Source organism: Nicotiana attenuata, chromosome 2, assembly GCF_001879085.1.
Source record: "Nicotiana attenuata strain UT chromosome 2, NIATTr2, whole genome shotgun sequence".
NCBI lineage: Eukaryota > Viridiplantae > Streptophyta > Magnoliopsida > Solanales > Solanaceae > Nicotiana > Nicotiana attenuata.
This window is the reverse complement of record NC_031990.1, coordinates 51,876,852-51,896,552: the sequence shown is the minus strand read 5'-3', so window position 1 is coordinate 51,896,552 and position 19,701 is coordinate 51,876,852. Positions and strand designations below refer to the sequence as shown.

The following is a 19,701-nucleotide window of genomic DNA, read 5'->3' as shown; positions in this document are numbered from 1 at the left end:
CAACGGCTGAATTGCACAAATAGTCCCATTTTTTCTTTTTTCTTTTTTAATTAACACCCCTTTGAAAACTATAAATACACCCCCCCCCCCCCTCCCTTCTTCTTCATTTCTTCACTCATCTCTCATTTCTCAATCTCAAATTCTCAATTCAAGTTAAATCATGCCTCGTACTTCTAGAGTGCGCTCATATGTTTGGGAACACTTTGAGGTGGTAGAAGAAAATGAAGAAGTTCAGAAAGTAAAGTGCAAGAACTGTGGTCGAGCCTTAAATCTTCGTCCAAAGTGTGGCACAGCCGCAGAGGCAGTTTAAGGAGGCATATGAAGAGTTGTCTTGAGCGTCCTCCAGAAATTCGTATTTAAGTTGATTTGAGACAATTTGTGTTATTTTAAAATTATTAGACGTATTTATGCTTAATGTTTTAGTTTGTTAGATTAATTTGAAGTATTATTATACATGAATTAGTTTTACTCTTTTTTCGTTAATTTACTTGTTAAATGCAAACTTCAATTTTGTAATTTTGAAATAAATGTAGCACTTGCAATTTATAAGTGCAATTTTTTCCCATCTTCATTATATTCTTTATATTTTTACATTATATTAATATAACTTACAATAGTTATACAAAATACAAAAAAAAAATTAAAAATTACACTAACCCCGCCCCTTGTACCCGTAACTCGTACGGTTCATTTTTTACCCGGATAAACCCGAACCCGGTAAGTCCCAACCCGTAACCGATCAGGTAGCCAACCTGTACGGTTACTAATTTTTCCTATCCAGCCCGACCCGGCCCGACCCACCCGTTAGACACCCATTATTATAAACTCCGATGGCCAGCAGTAGCGCCGCCAGTAAGGCTTGTGTTGACTTGACTCTTGAGCATCACAGGCTCCGTCCATATATAGCGGCGATAAGAGAGAATAATGTTAAAAAATGTGGAAGAAATACGCATCCGAAGATTTGGCTAATTTCACAGTCGTCGATGTTCATCTTAGAAAAATATCAAAAGTCTTATAAATAGAGTTTTATTTATGGTGAATGTCTATATTTAGAGAGATTCTAGGTTTATTACTTGATGGCTAAGTCATCATCTCCCTATAAATAGAGGGTTCTATTCCATTGTAATTCATCCCAAAATTCAATAAGAATTCCCTCTCTCTCTTTCTCTGCAATTTTATTCTTCTACTTTTGTTGTTTCATCACACGTTATCAGCACGAGGCTCTACCGTCTCAAGAAGCTCTTTGAGAAGATTAAGCAAATATGGATATCTCACAAAGCAAACTTGGATCAAAGTTCAATTGTAAAAATATTTGTTTAGTTGATTCATGTACGACACATACAATATTCAAAGAGAAGAAATATTTCTCTCATTTAAGTATGTGTAAGGCAGATGTTACTACAATTTCTGGTAGTAGTAAATTAATTAAAGGCTTTGGAAGAGCTACTATAACTCTGCCTAAGGGAACAATACTTATCATAGAGAATGCAATGTTCTCCTCCAAGTCCAAGAGGAACTTGTTGAGTTTTAAAGATATCCGCCGAAATAGATATCATATTGAGACAGTAGATGAGAATAATCTTGAATATCTCATTATTACCAAAAATGTCTCTGGCCAGAAAAGGGCTATTGAGAAGTTCCCATCTTTATCTTATGGCCTGTATTGGACAAGAAGTAGTGCAATTGAAGCATATTCTATTGTAAACCAAAAGGTTACTGATTCCAATACTTTTGTACTTTGGCATGATCGATTGGGACATCCTCGATCAATTATGATAAGACGGATTATAGAAAACTCAAATGGGCATCCATTAAAGAATTTAAAGATTCTTTTAAATAATGAATTTTCTTGCACTTCTTGTTATCAAGACAAGTTAATTATTAGACCATCACCAACAAAGGTTGAATTGAGTCCCCTGCGTTTTTGGAACGTATACAAGGGGACATTTGTGGACCTATTCATCCACCTAGTGGGTCGTTTAGATATTTTATGGTATTAATAGACGCATCTTCTAGATGGTTCCATGTGTGCCTATTGTCATCACGCAACCTCGCATTTGCAAAATTAATGGCACAAATAATTCGATTACGGGCGCAATTCCCCGATAATCCAATTAAGTCTATTAGACTTGATAATGCTGTTGAGTTTTTATCCCAAGCATTTAATGATTATTGCTTATCAATTGGGATAAAAGTGGAACATCCTGTAGCTCATGTTCACACTCAAAATGGCCTTGCAAAGTCTTTAATTAAACGTCTGCAATTGATAGCAAGACCGTTACTCATGAAAACGAGGTTACCCACTTCTGTTTGGGGTCACGCCATTTTGCATGCAGCAATGCTAGTTCGTCTCAGACCGACAAATTATCATAAATATTCCCCGTTACAATTAGTTTTGGGTCATGAACCTAATATATCCCATTTAAGAATTTTTGGATGCGCGGTATATGTGCCTGTAGTACCACCATATCGCACCAAAATAGGTCCGCAAAGAAGGTTAGGAATATATGTTGGTTTTGAATCGCCCTCCATTATTCGCTACCTCGAAACATTGACAGGAGATTTGTTTACTGCACGATTTGCAGACTGTCGATTCGATGAGACACTCTTCCCAAAATTAGGGGGAGAAGTTGGTGAAACCAAACGGGAAATTTTGTGGAAAAATCCATCATTATCTCATCTTGATCCACGTGCCTCTATTTGTGAAAAAGAGGTGCAAAAGATTATCCATTTGCAGAGAATAACAAATCAAATGCCAGACGCATTTACGGATTTGAAAAGGATAAGAAAATCACATATCCCTGCGGAGAATGTTCCAATCCGTATTGATGTCCCTATTGGACAATCTTCTAGTGTCATAGCTAATGAGTCAAAAGCACGCCTAAAACGTGGCAGACCATTAGGTTCCAAAGATCGAAATCCTAGAAAAAGGAAAACAAATGATCAAAGTGACACTACGAAAGAATCTCATGAAGAAATCCACGATTTAATAAATTCTGAGATTCATGAGGAATCCACTGAGCCCGAGGCTCAAGAAAATAAGGAACTATCAATAAATCCAATCGATATTGAGACAAATTTGAATCGAGTGGATATAGTGGTGGATTATGTCTTTGCATATAATGTTGCATCTGGCATTATGCAAGAAAGTGAGGATCTTGAACCTCAGTCTGTTGGAGAATGTCGACAAAGACGTGATTGGCCAAAATGGCAAGAAGCAATCCAATCAGAGTTGAACTCACTTGCGAAACGTGAAGTTTTTGGGCCTGTAGTCCAAACACCTAATGGTGTTAAGCCTGTTGGCTATAAATGGGTCTTTGTACGCAAGAGAAATGAGAAAAACGAGGTACAAAGATATAAGGCACGCCTTGTTGCACAAGGATTTTCACAAAGGCCTGGTGTCGATTATGAAGAGACATATTCACCCGTTATGGATGCTATAACGTTCCGTTATCTCATTAGTTTTGCTGTCCATGAAAAGCTTGACATGCATTTAATGGATGTGGTTACCGCCTACCTTTATGGCTCACTTGATAATGAGATATACATGAAAATTCCCGATGGATTTAAAATGCCTAAACGCACATAATTCAAAGTCCCGGGAAATATTTTCAATCAAATTGCAAAGATCTTTGTATGGTCTAAAGCAATCAGGACGAATGTGGTATAATCGTCTTAGTGAGTATTTATTAAAGGAAGGCTATATAAATGATGCCATTTTCCCATGTGTTTTTATAAAGAAAACAACATCGGAATTTGTTGTACTTGCCGTATATGTTGATGACATAAACCTTATTGGAACTCCTATAGAACTCCAAAAGGCAATTGATTATTTAAAGAAGGAATTCGAGATGAAAGATCTCGGAAAGACAAAATTATGTCTTGGTTTGCAAATTGAACATTTGGCAAACGGAATTTTTGTTCATCAATCTGCCTACATAGAAAAGGTATTGAAACGGTTTTACATGGATGGAGCACATCCATTAAGTACTCCGATGGTTGTTCGATCACTTGATGTGAATAAGGATCCATTCCGACCTCAAGAAGAGAATGAAGAGCTACTTGGTCCTGAAGTACCATATCTTAGTGCAATTGATGCACTAATGTATCTTGCCAATACTACAAGGCCTGACATAACTTTTTCAGTTAATGTCTTAGCAAGATATAGCTCTGCTCCCACAAAGAGACATTGGAATGAATCAAACACATATTGCGGTATCTAAAAGGAACTACCGATATGGGCTTATTATATGGCAATAATTGCAGTCCTGATCTTGTTGGTTATGCCGATGCTGGGTATCTATCCGATCCACACAAGGCTCGATCTCAAACAGGTTATTTGTTTACCTGTGGAGGCACTGCCATATCTTGGCGATCGACTAAGCAATCAATTGTGGCTACTTCATCTAATCATGCTGAGATAATTGCTATTCATGAAGCAAGTCGAGAGTGTGTGTGGTTGAGGTCTATAATACATCTTATTCGAGACAAATGTGGTTTGAAATGTGACAAACTACCCACGATTTTGTATGAAGACAATGCAGCATGCATAGCTCAATTGAAGGGAGGATTCATAAAAGGAGATAGGACAAAGCACATTTCACCAAAGTTATTCTTCACACATGATCTTCAAAAGAATGGTGATATCAATGTGCAACAGATTCGTTCAAGTGATAATATGGCTGATTTGTTCACAAAATCTCTACCAACGTCAACCTTCAAGAAGCTAGTGTACAAGATCGGGATGCGAAGGCTCAAGGATGTGAATTGATGCTCTCATCAGGGGGAGTTAATGCGCGTTGCACTCTTTTTTCCTTACAAGGTTTTGTCCCACTGGGTTTTCCTTGCAATGTTTTTAACGAGGCAACCAAAGGGCGTATTATTAGATATGTGTACTCTTTTTCCTTTTCTAGAATTTTTTTTCCCATTGAGTTTTTTTTAGTTAAGGTTTTAACGAGGCACATTATCTGTTGAATAGACATTCAAGGGGGAGTGTTATAAATAGAGTTCTATTTATGGTGAATGTCTATATTTAGAGAGATTCTAGGGTTTATTACTTGGTGGCTAAGTCACCATCTCCCTATAAATAGAGGGTTCTATTCCATTGTAATTCATCCCAAAATTCAATAAGAATTCCCTCTCTCTTTCTCTGCAATTTTATTCTTCTACTTTTATTGTTTCTCACAAAAAGCTCATTTAATACAATGTATTTGATCAAGTCTTTCTGGAATTAAAAAAATTAGGTCTGCGACACAACTCACTTCCGTTTTTTAATTATATATGATGGTCGGTATTAGTTTTCAAATAAATTTTTCCTTCATAATTCAATCATTTTTTAATATTCTAGCATTATCTTGGCCATTTTTATCGTTGAAAACGTTTGAATCTTTCAAAGAGCTAATTTTCTTTCTACTCTGAACTCACATTTAATTTAAAAACCAGAGTCTTTTACATTGTTGATGGAATTAAAAATAAACAAGTTGACCCAATAGTAATGCTGATTAATCTTAGTTTATTTCAAGATCTTAATTAAATTAGTAAACAAACTAATAGGTTCCTGCAAAGTCAGATTGGATCTTCACGACCTTTTTTTTTTTTTTTTGTCACTTGTCCATGACCCATATACGCATTAACCCCACTTGTAAAGTTACACTGGGTTTGTTGTTGTTATTGTTGTTGGCCAGAACTCATCAACCAGGCTTAGTTCCTATCTCCTTAGAACTCAAGGATACAGTGATACGATCCTATAGAGCAGATCTTGTTCAAGTAAGGTCGCTTCCACGACCTACTTTATACATAAATTAAACAACTAATAATTGTACAACTCATGTTTTGTTATCAGAATGAGAAAAAAAACATGTCTTTAAATAAATTTTGGACATGCCAGCCCAGAAAATCGTTTACTTTTCAAGGTTTTGATTATATTCATGAGCTGCACGTTAATGGAAATCTCAGCAAAAGGGTGATCATGTTGAAATTTTTGCCTATAAGAACTGTCTGAAGATCCCATGAAAGTACTCACAGCTTATAAACCTTTTTTGTCTTCAAAAAATTTCCTTTGGGAATGGATTTGAGAGATAATAATTCAGCTAAAATCAGATTAAGTGATGGGAGATACTTGGCCTATAAAGAGAGAGGTGTTCCAAAGGAGAAATCCAATTATAGAATTATATTTGTTCATGGATTTGACGGCCGCAAAGAAAGGGATTTTCTTGCACCTCAGGTATATATTCTGTCTTTCCACTAAACAAGATGAATAGAACTTAAAATTCATTAGATATTTTTTTTTTTTTTTTATGAATGTCAACTAAGTAACTTAAGTAAATCGCTCCTGCTTGTTCAATCATTTGATAGCTAAAATTATTCTTTAATAAATGATCATTATGAGTCAAACTTAATAGAATTTGATCAATCATATTTTTTATTTTTAAGGTGGATTAAGTTTATTTTGTCCCTGTACATGTGCTTGGAGTGACGACAGTAGTGAAAATATAATAGAGATATATTTTTAAGGGTTTTAGAAATTTTCATTTAAACTATGAATATTCTCCTCTAATCTACTATAATATATATGGACATATGAGAAAAAATGGATGCGAAGGGGATATCGATGATTTAGAGCGCATTTTTTTTTTGTTTTAAGGTTGAATGTTACAACAAACTATACTTGCCACCAAGTGCGCGGTGAGATAGATAAGATTCCTCCACTTTTCACAAGAGTTTTTGGTTAATTAAGGAGCGCTTTCTATGTCAATGAGTCTTAGCGTTAGCTCGAATTAGTCACACTAGTAGGCATTGGAACAATATATACTTACATGTTGTCATATATATATATATATATATATATATATATATATATTGATTAAATACGTTTTGGAAAATGAGTTAATTAGGATGTAGTTGTTGATTCTTGAAATAATGATCAGGAAGTGATGAAGAAGATGGGGATATATATAGTTCAATACGATAGAGCTGGATATGGGGAAAGTGATCCAAACCCAAAACGATCCCTAAGGAGTGAAGCATCTGACATTGAGGAATTGGCTGATAACTTACATTTAGGATCAAAATTCTATATTATTTGTAGCTCAATGGGATGTTACCCAACTTGGAGTTGCATCAAACACACTCCCCACAGGTAACATCAACTCTTTTGCATTCTTAACTAGAGGATTCACGAAATTCAAGAATATGTCATGAAAACGAAAGCGTTTGCCGTGCCGTTCGAAAGATTTAGTAGGCGTTTGAACATAAAAATTGTAACTTTTGGAAGAAAAAAAAATAGTAATTGGAGTTAAGTTGAAAATTGATATTTGGACATGTATTTCACTTTAAAAAATATTGCAGTTTCGTGGGGAAAAATTTATTTTGAAAATTTTGAATTTGAAAAACTTATTTTCGATTTTTTTTTTCTTTCAAAAACTTGCAAAATTTCATGGACAAACACATTTTTGAAATTTGAATTTGAGGAAAAAAGGAAAAAGAAAATTATGGACAAACTTGCAAATAGTTTTACTTTGTAACACTAACTTCATTTTTCTATAATATAAAACAAATTTTTTTCCTTTTAATGTTACAGGTTAGCAGGGGTAGCGTTTGTTGTTCCCATTGTAAATTACCAATGGCCATCCCTTCCTCACAATCTCACAAAGGATGATCAAAGGAAGAAAGACTATTGGTGGATGACTATGACTGCTAAATATGTTCCTAAATTACTACAGTGGTGGGCCATTCGAAAAACTTCTTCTACCAAAGATCCAAAAACTACATACTTTACTTCCAAGGATTTAGAGATTATAAAGAATATACCAGGATTTCAGGGTTTTAGTCCGGTAAAAATTAATTCGCAGTTATCTCAATGTTTTCTGTACTAGTTTTTATATGTCTAAATTGTCTTTTACATTGTGAACGGGAACCTTGGAGCAACAATAAAGTTGTCACGGGTTCGAGCCGTGTAAGCAGCCACTAATGCCTGCATTAGGTTAGGCCCCTGCGTGAATGCGGGATGCTTTGTTCATCGGGCTGCCTTTTTAATGCCAAATTGGACTTAGATACATAAATCCTCTTAAATATAACTTCTGGAGAGTAATTAATGTGAGATTTTCTACTTGCCATGGTACAGGAAAAACTAAGGAAGAGAAGTATTTTCAACAACCTTTGCAGTGATTTAGTTGTGGCTTTTAGTAGGTGGGATTTTGATCCTTTGGTGCTAAGCAATCCTTTTCCTGAAAATGGTCAGAGTTGTGTTCACATTTGGCAAGGCAGTGAGGATAAAGTTACTAATCTGAAACTACAAAGGCATATTGCAGAAAGGTTACCTTGGATTCAATATCATGAAGTTCCTAATAATGGACATCTATTGATCTATGACACTACTGTTTGTGAAGCCATTTTAAGGTCTCTTTTGATTGGAGAAACTCCACCATCTTATTCAACAAACTCATAGTTTATAGTCATCACTCTCACATGACCAAGAGGTCACGGGTTCAAGCCGTGGAAACAGCCTCTTGCAGAAATGCAGGGTAAGACTGCGTACTATAGGCCCTTGTGCTCCAGTCCTTCCCCGGACCCCGCGCATAGCGGGAGCTTAGTGCACCGGGCTGCCTTTTTTACTGTCACATAACAATGTTCAGATGTTACATATTGAATTTCATTTTATTTATTTTTGCCCTTTTTGTACTTATTGGATGATGTATTTCATAATGTGACATGTTGCAAAAAAAAAAATTAAAACAAAACACTGTTATTAGCATATAATAGCACTTCAAAGCCAGTGTTCCTATAGCATGATACCAACATCTGTGATAATGTTCCTTCCTAATGCACCTAAAACATGTCAACTGTTTTACAGAACAACCAGAAATTGAACACAATAATCTAAGAGCAAAAGCTCAAGGGTAAATAAGAGAGCCTTAGTTGAAACAGTAGATAATGATAAACTTTTACCTCAGATTTATTACAAAAGCTAATGAAGTTCACAATTATCAGTTAAGTTGCTAATCAAACGTTTGCTCATGGTAGTTACCGTCTTACTCGCAGATACATGATCGATGCTAAATTTACATCATACAGTTTCACTCAACTAGTCAAAAGTTTCCTCAAGATGGTTTCACAAAAATTAGCATTGTAAATTAACAAATGTCCAGCATTAGGAACCTCGTGATATTGAATCCACGGAAGCTTCTCTGCTAGATAACGGTTGAGTTCACGTGGGATAATTCTGTCATCGTGTCCTTGCCAAAGATGGACAGAACCTTCGTTATTTGGAAAAGGATTTGTAATCTCCGTTGGAGCAAAGTCCCAGTTTCCAAAAGCTATTATCATGTCCCGATACAAACATTCAAACTCGCCCTGCTGTCGAACTTTTTCCTGGAGAAAAACATAGTGTTCCATTATTATGACTACCTTAACAGTAAGCAAATAGCTAGTACAGCATTAGATGTCTTCCTCACTTATTTCATCAACAACGTCATCCGTTAAGAATAGACTAGAGAAAAGATAGCGTTGTGAGGGTTTCTGTCAATGGAAGAGAACAGGCAACCAAAGACCACATCTTGATATGATCTCATTGAAATGTTTATTTGGCTAGATATTTAAAAACTTTGCTGATATTTTCATATCATCGTGATGTTTCTTGAAGGGAAGGAACACAACGGCTTCCCAAATAGGAAACAGCATGATGTTTCTTGTTTACTCTTGGCATAAGTATTGGGATCCCTACATCTGTAGATGACGTCTTTCCTAGAAAGGACTAAGTTTATATAGCTCCCTTTGCTTTGTATACTTCTTATATAACGGGGAAATCCTCTTTATTTAATTAATATAATCTTCTCTCTCATCAAAAACTAAAGTGAGAATCATTTACCTGACCAGGACTAGGGGCATCTGATAACTGTTTCACTATTTCTAGATCTGGAGGACTAAATATGGCCATATTCCCTTCCGTAATACTTAAAGCGCGGAACCACTTTTGGTTCATCCACCAATGAACCAGCCATGGGGCATAATGCACAATTCGAAATGCCCGCTGATCTTGAGCAAGCATCTTTCCCAAAGCTTGTTTCGATAGTTTTGCAGGATAACAGGACCACCAGTAATTTACAAATGGAACAACAAGGGCAACTCCAGCCAGCCTGCGTGGACATTCAATTTGTCGAATAAAAGGACTGAAAATGGAAGTTCTCCGAGTTTCTAATTTTTAAAAATATGAAAATCAAAGGAATGTAAAAAGATGAAAATGATACCTATGCGGTATATACTTTAGGCAACTCCATAGAAGATAGGCTCCCATGGACAAGCCAAGCACATAGAACTTGGGTCCTAGTTGCAACTTATCAGCTAGCTCCTCAATGTCAAATGCTTCACTCTTTACTGAGCGCTTTGGATGTGGATCACTCTCTCCATAACCAGCACGATCATATTGTAGGAGATATATTTGGAGCTCTTGTATGAGGTCCTGGGTACTTAAAACAGAATCAGCAAAATGAAACACAAAGTTCAAGCACCAAAGGTTTATTAAAGACGATCTCCAATTCTAAGTGAAACTTTGGACACAGAAAAGGCATACTTTATTCATAGAATTGTACAGTATTTATAGGACAATAGGTACAATCAAAGCAGCTAATCAATCCCTAATTCTTAGGAGATCCTTCAATCAAGGGATTACATCTAAACTAGTTTCCTAGAATAAATTCTGACAAATTTTCCTAAATATCTACTGTACCATATTTACAGAAGCAAACTATAATCAAATTTGCGAGCACATCAAGGAGCAGATTATGATCAATCTGCCAGCTCATTCAACACTCCCCCTCAAGTTGGCATGTAAATATCGAACATGCCTAACTTGGTGACAACAAACTCAAAAGTAGTTCTAAAAAGACCTTTTGTGAAAATATCTGCAACTTGTTCAGTTGTTGGAACAAAAGGCACGCACACGCTTCCATCTTCAATCTTCTCTTTAATAAAGTGTCTGTCCACTTCGACATGCTTTGTTCTATCATGTTGAACTGGATTATGGGCAATGCTTATGGCAGCCTTATTGTCACAGTACAACTTCATTGGCAAACTCATAGGTCTTCTTAGTTCTTCCAAAAGTCTCTTGAGCCACAACATTTCGCAAATTCCGTGTGCCATGGATCGATACTCAGCCTCGGCACTACTTCGAGCCACCACATTTTGCTTCTTACTTCTCTATGTTACCAAATTTCCCCAAACAAATGTACAATATCCAGATGTAGAACTTCTATCAGTAGATGACCCAGCCCAGTCCACATCAGTATAAGCCTGAACACTTCTTTGCTCCTTCTTCTGGAAGAACAACCCTTTCCCAGGAGAGCTCTTTAGATACCTTAGGATTCGATACACAACTTCTTGATGTTCTTCCTGCGGAGAATGCATAAACTGGCTGACTAGGCTCACAACAAAGGCAATATCAGGTCCAGTATGAGACAAGTAAATCAACTTGCCTACCAATCTCTGATATTGGCATTTATCAATCAATTTCCCTTCCTTATTTCCAAACTTTAGATTTGGGTCAATTGGAGTTTCGGCCGGTCTACAACCACTCATTCCTGTTTCTTGTAACAAATCAAGTACATACTTTCGTTGTGACACTACAATTCCTTTCCTCGATCGGGCAACCTCCATGCCAAGAAAGTACTTCAGCGGGCCTAAATCTTTTATCTCAAATTCTGAGGCAAGGTGCTCCTTCAGATTCTTTATTTCAACCATGTCATCTCCTGTAAGGATGATATCGTCGACATACACTATAAGAACTGTTGTTTTTCCTTCTAGTGAATGTCAGGTAAACATTGTGTGATCTGCTTGTCCTTGCACATACCCTTGCTTCTTCACGAATTGAGTAAACCTTTCGAACCAAGCCCGTGGAGACTGTTTTAGACCGTAAAGAGATCTTCGGAGTCTACATACCTTCGACTTATACTTTCCTTCAAAACCTGGTAGAGGATCCCTATAGACTTCTTCCTCTAGTTGCCATTCAAGAAAGCATTCTTCACATCCAACTGTTGAAGAGGCCAGTCAAGATTTACCACGATTGTCAAGAGGACTCTAATTGAATTTAGCTTAGCTACTGGAGCAAACATCTCCAAATAGTCAACGCCATATGTTTGCGTGAATCCCTTAGCTACTAGGCGGGACTTATACCTCTCCAAAGATCCATATGCTCTGAATTTGGTGGTGAACACCCACTTGCAACCCACTGGTTTCTTTCCCTTTGGTAGATCCACCAATTCCCATGTCCCATTCTTTTCAAGAGCTCGCATTTCTTCCAAAATAGCCTCCTTCCACTCTGGAACTCATAGAGCATCCTGCACATTTTTTGGAATCTCCACAATAGAAAGTTGTGAGATGAAGGCGGAATACTTGGGAGATAACTTTTCATAGGACAGAAACATAGAAATAGGATGTTTAAGAGTATTTCTGACACCTTTGCGTTTTGCAATGGGAAGATCCAAATCTGAGAAGGAATTAAAATTAGACTTTGTTGGAAGATTACTTTGAATTCCAGTGAGGCCTTGTGGATCAGACTTTTGATAGTGTTGAGAATCTTCAGTCTTTTTACCTTGATTTCGGTTCCTCCTCGAATATACCTTTTATTTATTTTGTTTGTTCTCTGCTTCCATTTGTGTCATTTAAAGGCTCTACAGGTTCAATATCAGGATTTTTATTATTTAAGTCAATTAGATATCCCTCATCTCTCGAATCACAGTTCTTTCCATCTCTTGGATCACATTTATTTATATTTTCTCCTAGATCCCTCACATCAGTACTTATTGTAAAATCTAGTCCTTTATCTGTGAGATGTCTAGTTTCCCCAATATCCCAAAAAGATAAATCTTTACTTGCATGATACCCCCCTGAAGATGAGTAGTAAAATAAAATTGTGACTCAAAGAAAGTTACATCCATTGTGACAATTATCTTCCTAGTGTGTGGATCGTAGCACTTATATCCCTTTTGACTTGGAGCATATCCTACAAAAATACACTTCTTAGCTCGTGGTTCGAGTTTACTACGAATATGAGGATGAATATGAACAAATGTCATACACCCAAAAACCTTCAAAGGCAAATCTGTACTCAACCTAGAACTAGGAAAACTCTCTCTGAAAACACTAAAAGGTGTTTTAAATTTCAGAATCCTAGATGGCATCCTATTAATAAGGTAAGTAGCAGTCAAGAGAGCCTCTCCCCAAAGGTACTGTGGAACTCTACTAGTAAACATTAAAGCTCTAGTTACCTCTAAAAGGTGCCTATTCTTCCTTTCTGCGATGCCATTTTGTTGAGGAGTATCTGGACAAGAGCTTTGGTGCACTACTCCAGTTTTTCTGAAAAAACTTCCTAATTGTTCATTAAAAAATTCACGACCATTATCACTTCGGAATATCTTGATTTTCTCATTAAACTGTGTTTCCACCATGACATAGAAAGTTTCAAACACATTCTTAACCTCACTTTTGTCCTTTAATAAATAAACCCAACTTAGTCTAGTATGATCATCAATGAAAGTTATAAACCATCGTTTTCCGAATATTGTTGAAATCCTAGACGGTCCCCAAACATTACTATGAATCATCATAAAAGGTTTTGAAGATTGATACTTTTTAGAAGGAAAAAAAGATCGGTGATGCTTAGCCATTTCACAGAATTCACATTGGAACAAGGACGGATTTTTATTACCAAATATTTCAGGTAACAAATGTCTTAAATAATAAAAACTAGGATGTCCAAGCCTATAGTGCCAAAGCATGACTTTATTCAAAACAGAAGTAGAGTTCAAACAAATAGGATTCAATTGTTGCGAGTTGTCCCCCTTATCAAGGAAATAAAGACCTCCAGATTCTCTAGCACTGCCAATCATCTTCCCCAAGACCTTGTCCTGAAATTCACATAGTCAGAGTCTAATATAGCACGACAATTCAAAGAACGGGTTAATTTACTGACAGAAATTAGATTGTAGGAGAGTTTCAGAACATGAAGGATATCATGAAGTGTGAGAGATGGTGATAGTTTAACAGTTCCTTTTCCAGCGATTGCTGAGAAGGAACCATCAGCTATCTTGATTTTGTTATTCCCTGCACAAGGAGTGTAAGTAGAGAAAAAATCGGAACTTCCTGTCATGTGATCACTAGCTCCTGAATCTATGATCCATGAATCTATTTGGTTGAAGTTGGCACTAAGAAACACAGATGGTACATTACCTGTTTGAGCAAAAGAACAAGAAGGATTAGAAGGATCTGGTCCACCAGATCGGAATTGTGGAGATTGAAGGAGTTTGTGCAGAAGTTCCAGTTGTTCCCTTGTGAATGGAGACGTTTCTGGAGTAGGTTGCTGCCCCTGATCAAAATAGGTTGTTTGGAGGGCCTGACCATGTTGAGATTGGAAGCCCCGATTGTCAACTCCTTTTTTCTTCCGGTTTGGTGGTTTCCCATGAATCTTCCAACATGTTTCACGGGTATGCCAGTGTTTTTTGCAATGATCGCACCATGGCTTTTTCCTTTTATAATCTTCATTTTTCACTGTTGCAAGTGCTGAAGCATCTACAACAGGTTTTAGTTCAAGGTTCAAATCAGATTTTAACATAACTTTCCTCCTAGTTTCCTCTCTCCTAATTTCAGAAAAGGTTTCACGAAGTGAAGGCAGAGGGTTTTTTCCTAGGATTCATGACCTGACCTCATCAAACTCCCGATTTAATCCTGCTAAAAAAAGGTAAACTCTCTCATTTTCTTCCCTTTTTCTTGTTTTCACACTATCGGCAGGGCACTCCCATTCATCATTGTAACACTGATCTAACTCCTGCCATAGAGATACCATTTCATTATAAAAATAGTTACTTCCCTTTCACCCTGCTTAGCTTGCCAAAGTTTAATTTTTATTTCAAATATCTGAGAAGCATTTTCTATATCAGAATATGTCTCCCTAACGGCTTCCCACACATCCGTAGCATTGGGTAGAAAAAGATAAAATTTACCTATGATTGGATCCATGGAATTTATTAGCCGGGCAATCACGAGTGAGTTCTCTGATCTCCAGGCATTCATCTTTGGGTCTCCGACTTTCGGCTTTTTCGTCTCTCTAGTCAGATGTCCCAGTTTTCCACTGCCATCGATTGCAAGCTTTACGGACTGTGCCCATTCCAGATAGTTCTTCCCGTTTAATCGATGAGAAGTTAGTTGGAAGGACATGTGAGAGGAATCGCCTCCTTGTGTCACCATTTTTTCTGCCAGAGCTTCAAGAGAAGGACTTTCGGCTTCTGTTGATGTTGCAGAGTGGCGCTCTCCGTGAAAGGCTGTTTTGGCCATAAGGTATTAGGGAGGAAAGTCCCGCTCTGATACCATGAAACTTTGAACACATAAAAGGCATACTTTATTCATAGAATTGTACAGTATTTATAGGACAATAGGTACAATCAAAGCAGCTAATCAATCCCTAATTCTTAGGAGATCCTTCAATTAAGGGATTACATCTAAACTAGTTTCCTAGAATAAATTCTGACAAATTTTCCTAAATATCTACTGTACCATATTTACAGAAGCAAATTATGATCAAATCTGCCAACACATCAAGGAGCAGATTTTGATCAATCTATCAAATCTGCCAGCACATCAAGGAGCAGATTTTGATCAATCTGCCAGCTCATTCAACACTAAGAATAGAGAGAAAAACCATATTGACGTTTCAAATCCAAATCCCATCAGAAGTTTATAAGTTTCTCCATCTTCTCAACATGAGGTATAAGAGATAATAGATGAACTGCTTCTTCCCATACGTAATAGCTACTAAAATGAAGATGCTAATATTCAGTTTTATAAACTTTCATCTGCTAAGTTTCATATATACCTGAGAAATAGGTAACTTCAAGTCTTTAGAACTATCAAAGCCATGAACAATAATGATCTTGTACTTTGCCTTCTCCTTGGCAATGCCTTCCTCTTTGTATGCTAAATATCTCCCATCACTGAGTTGGACCCTTGGCGAGGTCACTAGAGGACCACCCGGTGAGCCACAAACTTTTGGAGGAGGAGGCTTAAGTAATGCCAAATAAGCCCATCCCAACACTCCAACTATTGTTGCTACTGCTATTTGTGCAATCATAACTGAAAAGAAGAGGGATAAATAAGAAAATAGAGGAATGAGGTGCAGAACTAATGTAGACAAAAAATGGTCGTAATACTAATGAGGAGACTCAAATAAGTTGACACTGGAATAGTGATAACACATGACAGGTAATGGCCACTGCTCCCCTACTATCATTCTTAGCATAACCACAGCCAATCATCTATCTTAATATAGCCAAATGACGAGTCACAGAAATGTGAATTCATAAACTTTAATTTGTGCCTCACTCATCTATTGACTTGGCCGTCAAAGACATTCTGCCAAAAACATCCTAGGTATCTTTTGCTTGCACGATGCACATAACTTACTAGAAATCCAAGACAAGCCCGTCTAACCCAATGCATATTCATCTGGACAGAAGGAACGTGTTTTATGAACACTATTCGACAGTAGAACTCATATTTCTAATCAACCTTTGCAAAGCACTTGTGGTAAAAAGTTATACAGAAAGAATAGATATGAGGAAGGTGCATAGTAGGTAGAAAGGAGACAACTGGAGTTTCAGTGTAAGGCATCAAAAATGGACCCCAAAAAAAGACAATATGCAACTTTGATGACGGATCATTGTGTTCACAGTCATGCTCGAGAAACTTAGCAGATATACTTCAAATGCTCTGCATCTTACAGTATCCTGCTACAATAACAAATACTAATAATACATCACCGGTCCTAATGAAACCTGCAATTCAACCGAGATACCAAGTTTCTCATCAAAAACAATTCCTCACTCTATGTTCTACAAGTACAACAAAAGGCAAACATCAGAACATCCTAGGTTTTGGTGTGATATAAAAACTGAGCTTCAAATTCCAATAGGCCACACAATGGCTTTCCTTCCTTTTCTTCTATTTATTTTTATTTTTTATGATGGTAGTGCCTCGGCCAGTAAGATCATTATTCCGGAGGAGTTTATCTTACAGACATTCACAGTAATTACAGGTAGACATCCTTTGTACCTGAGTTGTGGAAAAGTATCCTTCATTGAGAACAACGATGAATCACAACAATTAGCAAGGAATTGAGAATTCATATTCTCCTGCACCTATTTCATATTTTATTAAAGATTAGATAACAGAGAAAGGGTCAAATGACCCCAAAAAGGAGATGTTAAGGACTAGCATAGTTGTCTACAGTTTTACATGCTATTGCTTATTTGCTATAAATCTCATTGCCACTTGGCAACATAGATCAAGTCAACAGAAGAACTCTATGCATTCTACAGCCCTTTCTAAACTACTACTAAAGGTTTTAAATGATTAACTGCAACCGAGGGATGGCCATGGGAGCCTACACATTTTGTTACCACAAATGGAGTTCGAAACCTATTGGAGCTTTATATTTCTAACAATTGTTCAGTATGTGGATACTCTCTATCCCTTTTGGGGTAGGGGTAAGGTTTGCGTACATTCTACCCTCCCCAGACCCCACTGGTGGGATTTTACTGGGTTGTTGTTGTTGTTTGTTCAGTATGTGGATGCATTTAGAATTACACAACTTTCCACCTCCCCTCTTTCGCTAGTCTTTCTTGTCACTTATTTTCCATGTCTGCCAAATCTGCGAAAGGAAAAGGTTAAATCTTAGGCTTTTTCAAAAGGAAGTCTGAGGTTACTTTTCCTCGACATTTTTACTTTTTAACTCCTAGCTGTAAACTGTGTTTGAGTCACTGCTTGACATTGATATATTCAATGGAAATTGGGCTTAACTCTAAACCATCTGGAACCGAATGTCCAAATGCACAATTAAAGGATTCAATGCGGATGGAATGGATCTTAAATCTAGTCCCGAACTGCAAGGGCTGAATCTGTTGTAAATAGAGATAAAATTAACCCAATAATCAATAAGCCGAGGACTTATGAATTAATAGTCAAGAAAGCACATTGATCATTAGTTCTGCATCTAAGCAAATTGTTCATTCATTTCAGAATATATATAGTACACAAGCAGAATATTCTTTTCATTTCTCCAAAGCAGCATAGTGAAAGCTAATACTCCATCATGTTAGTAGCAACTAAAAAAGTACAAAAATCAGCTGAAAAGGTGTAACACAACACTTAAGATTGAAATCAGCAGACCAATCCCAAATTTCAATGATTCAAGAAAACAACAACAAAAGAAGGCAAAAATTGTTGAAAAAAAAAGATCAAATTTTGAAAGGAAACCCACTTGAAGAAAGATAAAATGTGGTGTTATTCTGGTGTGAGCTCTAGCAGATGCAGCTGTTACTTTTTTACCACTTTGATTTACAGCCATTAGAACAAAGTATTATTATATGTATAAATGAGAGAATGAGCAGTGGGTAATTCTGTGGAAGGAATTATGCTGCCAATCCACTTCAAAAGAGCAGTAAAATAAAACACTTGAAGAGGAGGAAGAGCCCACAAGGATTAATAACAGTACAGTACTATGTCACCATCTAATCTACTACTACTATATGAGAATGTCAAGTTACGACGGCATTGTTGTCTTGATTTTATTTGATGTTGTCTTGTCCAAATGGAGAATGAATTTTTCACCCAAATACCGAACTTTTTTTTTTTGGGCAAGTAGGCCCTTCGGGTACCACTCTGTGTGCATGGAGTAAACCCATGTGCAATAGCCTGCAAATCACACAGGGATGTAAACCGTAATCAACTAGGCATCCCCGAAGGGATTGACCGAACCTTATTAAAGCCTACCTATTATGTTTGTGATTTAAGGATTGTTTGGTTGGGAAATAAGTATTTCAGGATTAATTTATCTCATAATTAGTTATTTTGAGATTAATTATTCCAGGATTGTTATCCCACCCGTTCATGGGGATAAAAATAACACTATAATCCCGGGATAGTTAATCCAGAGAATAGTTATATTGTAATTTTATCTTAACTGAACGTGGAATAAACTCATCTCAAATTTAATTCAAAATTAATTATTCTTATCCCTCGTACCAAACAAGCCCTTAAGAGAAAGACTTTTGACACATTTCATGATATTTTAATAATTATAAAAGTATGTTAAATTGCTTATGGAGTCTAATAAGTGGCGGGGCTAAAGGGATACTACAAAAATAGGATAAAAATAAATTTTTTGGCTATATGTGAAATGTTGAAAAAGTCTTAGGGTAATGGTAACTTGGTATTAAAAAATTGCCTTAGGTTATATGTTTTAGTACTTTTCTGAATCCCTTGTTTGAATCTGCTCTGCCGTTGAGTCTAATGATCTTTGGACTAATGTGTTTAGGAGTAAATATCTTCAAAATCAAAACTTATCATATTGGCTACTTATGAAAAATGCTTCTCATTTTTTAATAAGTCTTATGAAAGCTAAATTTGTTTTAATTAAGGGGGTACAATAGAATTTAGGTCATGAAAGATTAATTAATAATCTGTTGGCCAATTGATGGTGTAATAACGGGCCACTAATCAACAAAATTAATGCTGATATTTATCGAGTTAACACTTCTATTAAAGTATTTGGTGTTGTTATTTTGAAAATGAAACATTTGATTCATAGCTCATTTTCTTGATTCATCTCATGATGGGAAGTGAACTTATGTGTAGACCTTTTGGCAAATGAAGATCACA

At 36.5% G+C, this 19,701-nt stretch overlaps 2 protein-coding genes across 2 annotated transcripts; one reads left to right on the top strand and one right to left on the bottom strand.

Annotated features, from left to right (window-relative positions):
• LOC109209878 lies at window positions 5,856-8,752 on the top strand. Its single transcript, XM_019373237.1, has 4 exons — window positions 5,856-6,223; window positions 6,927-7,138; window positions 7,580-7,832; window positions 8,123-8,752. The coding sequence occupies exons 1-4, from the start codon at window positions 6,065-6,067 to the stop codon at window positions 8,444-8,446; spliced, it is 948 nt and encodes a 315-aa protein (XP_019228782.1). The 5' UTR covers window positions 5,856-6,064; the 3' UTR covers window positions 8,447-8,752.
• Window positions 8,931-16,114, bottom strand: LOC109222979. Its single transcript, XM_019387256.1, has 4 exons — window positions 15,860-16,114; window positions 10,245-10,456; window positions 9,866-10,133; window positions 8,931-9,369 (listed from the first exon to the last, which is right to left on the bottom strand). Exons 1-4 carry the CDS (start codon window positions 16,112-16,114, stop codon window positions 9,079-9,081), a joined length of 1,026 nt encoding a protein of 341 aa, XP_019242801.1. The 3' UTR covers window positions 8,931-9,078.

What these genes read in the sequence shown, in the direction of transcription:
- LOC109209878 (XM_019373237.1), top strand. Translation starts at nt 6,065, where the DNA reads ATGGATTTGAGAGATAATAATTCAGCTAAAATCAGATTAAGTGATGGG. An exon ending in GGGATTTTCTTGCACCTCAG is followed by an intron (nt 6,224 to 6,926) that starts GTATATATTCTG and finishes AATAATGATCAG; the next exon opens with GAAGTGATGAAGAAGATGGG. An exon ending in GATTTCAGGGTTTTAGTCCG is followed by an intron (nt 7,833 to 8,122) that starts GTAAAAATTAAT and finishes GCCATGGTACAG; the next exon opens with GAAAAACTAAGGAAGAGAAG.
- LOC109222979 (XM_019387256.1), bottom strand. Translation starts at nt 16,114, where the DNA reads ATGATTGCACAAATAGCAGTAGCAACAATAGTTGGAGTGTTGGGATGG. An exon ending in TGAAGTTACCTATTTCTCAG is followed by an intron (nt 10,457 to 15,859) that starts GTATATATGAAA and finishes TTAAGTACCCAG; the next exon opens with GACCTCATACAAGAGCTCCA. An exon ending in CTAAAGTATATACCGCATAG is followed by an intron (nt 10,134 to 10,244) that starts GTATCATTTTCA and finishes ATGTCCACGCAG; the next exon opens with GCTGGCTGGAGTTGCCCTTG.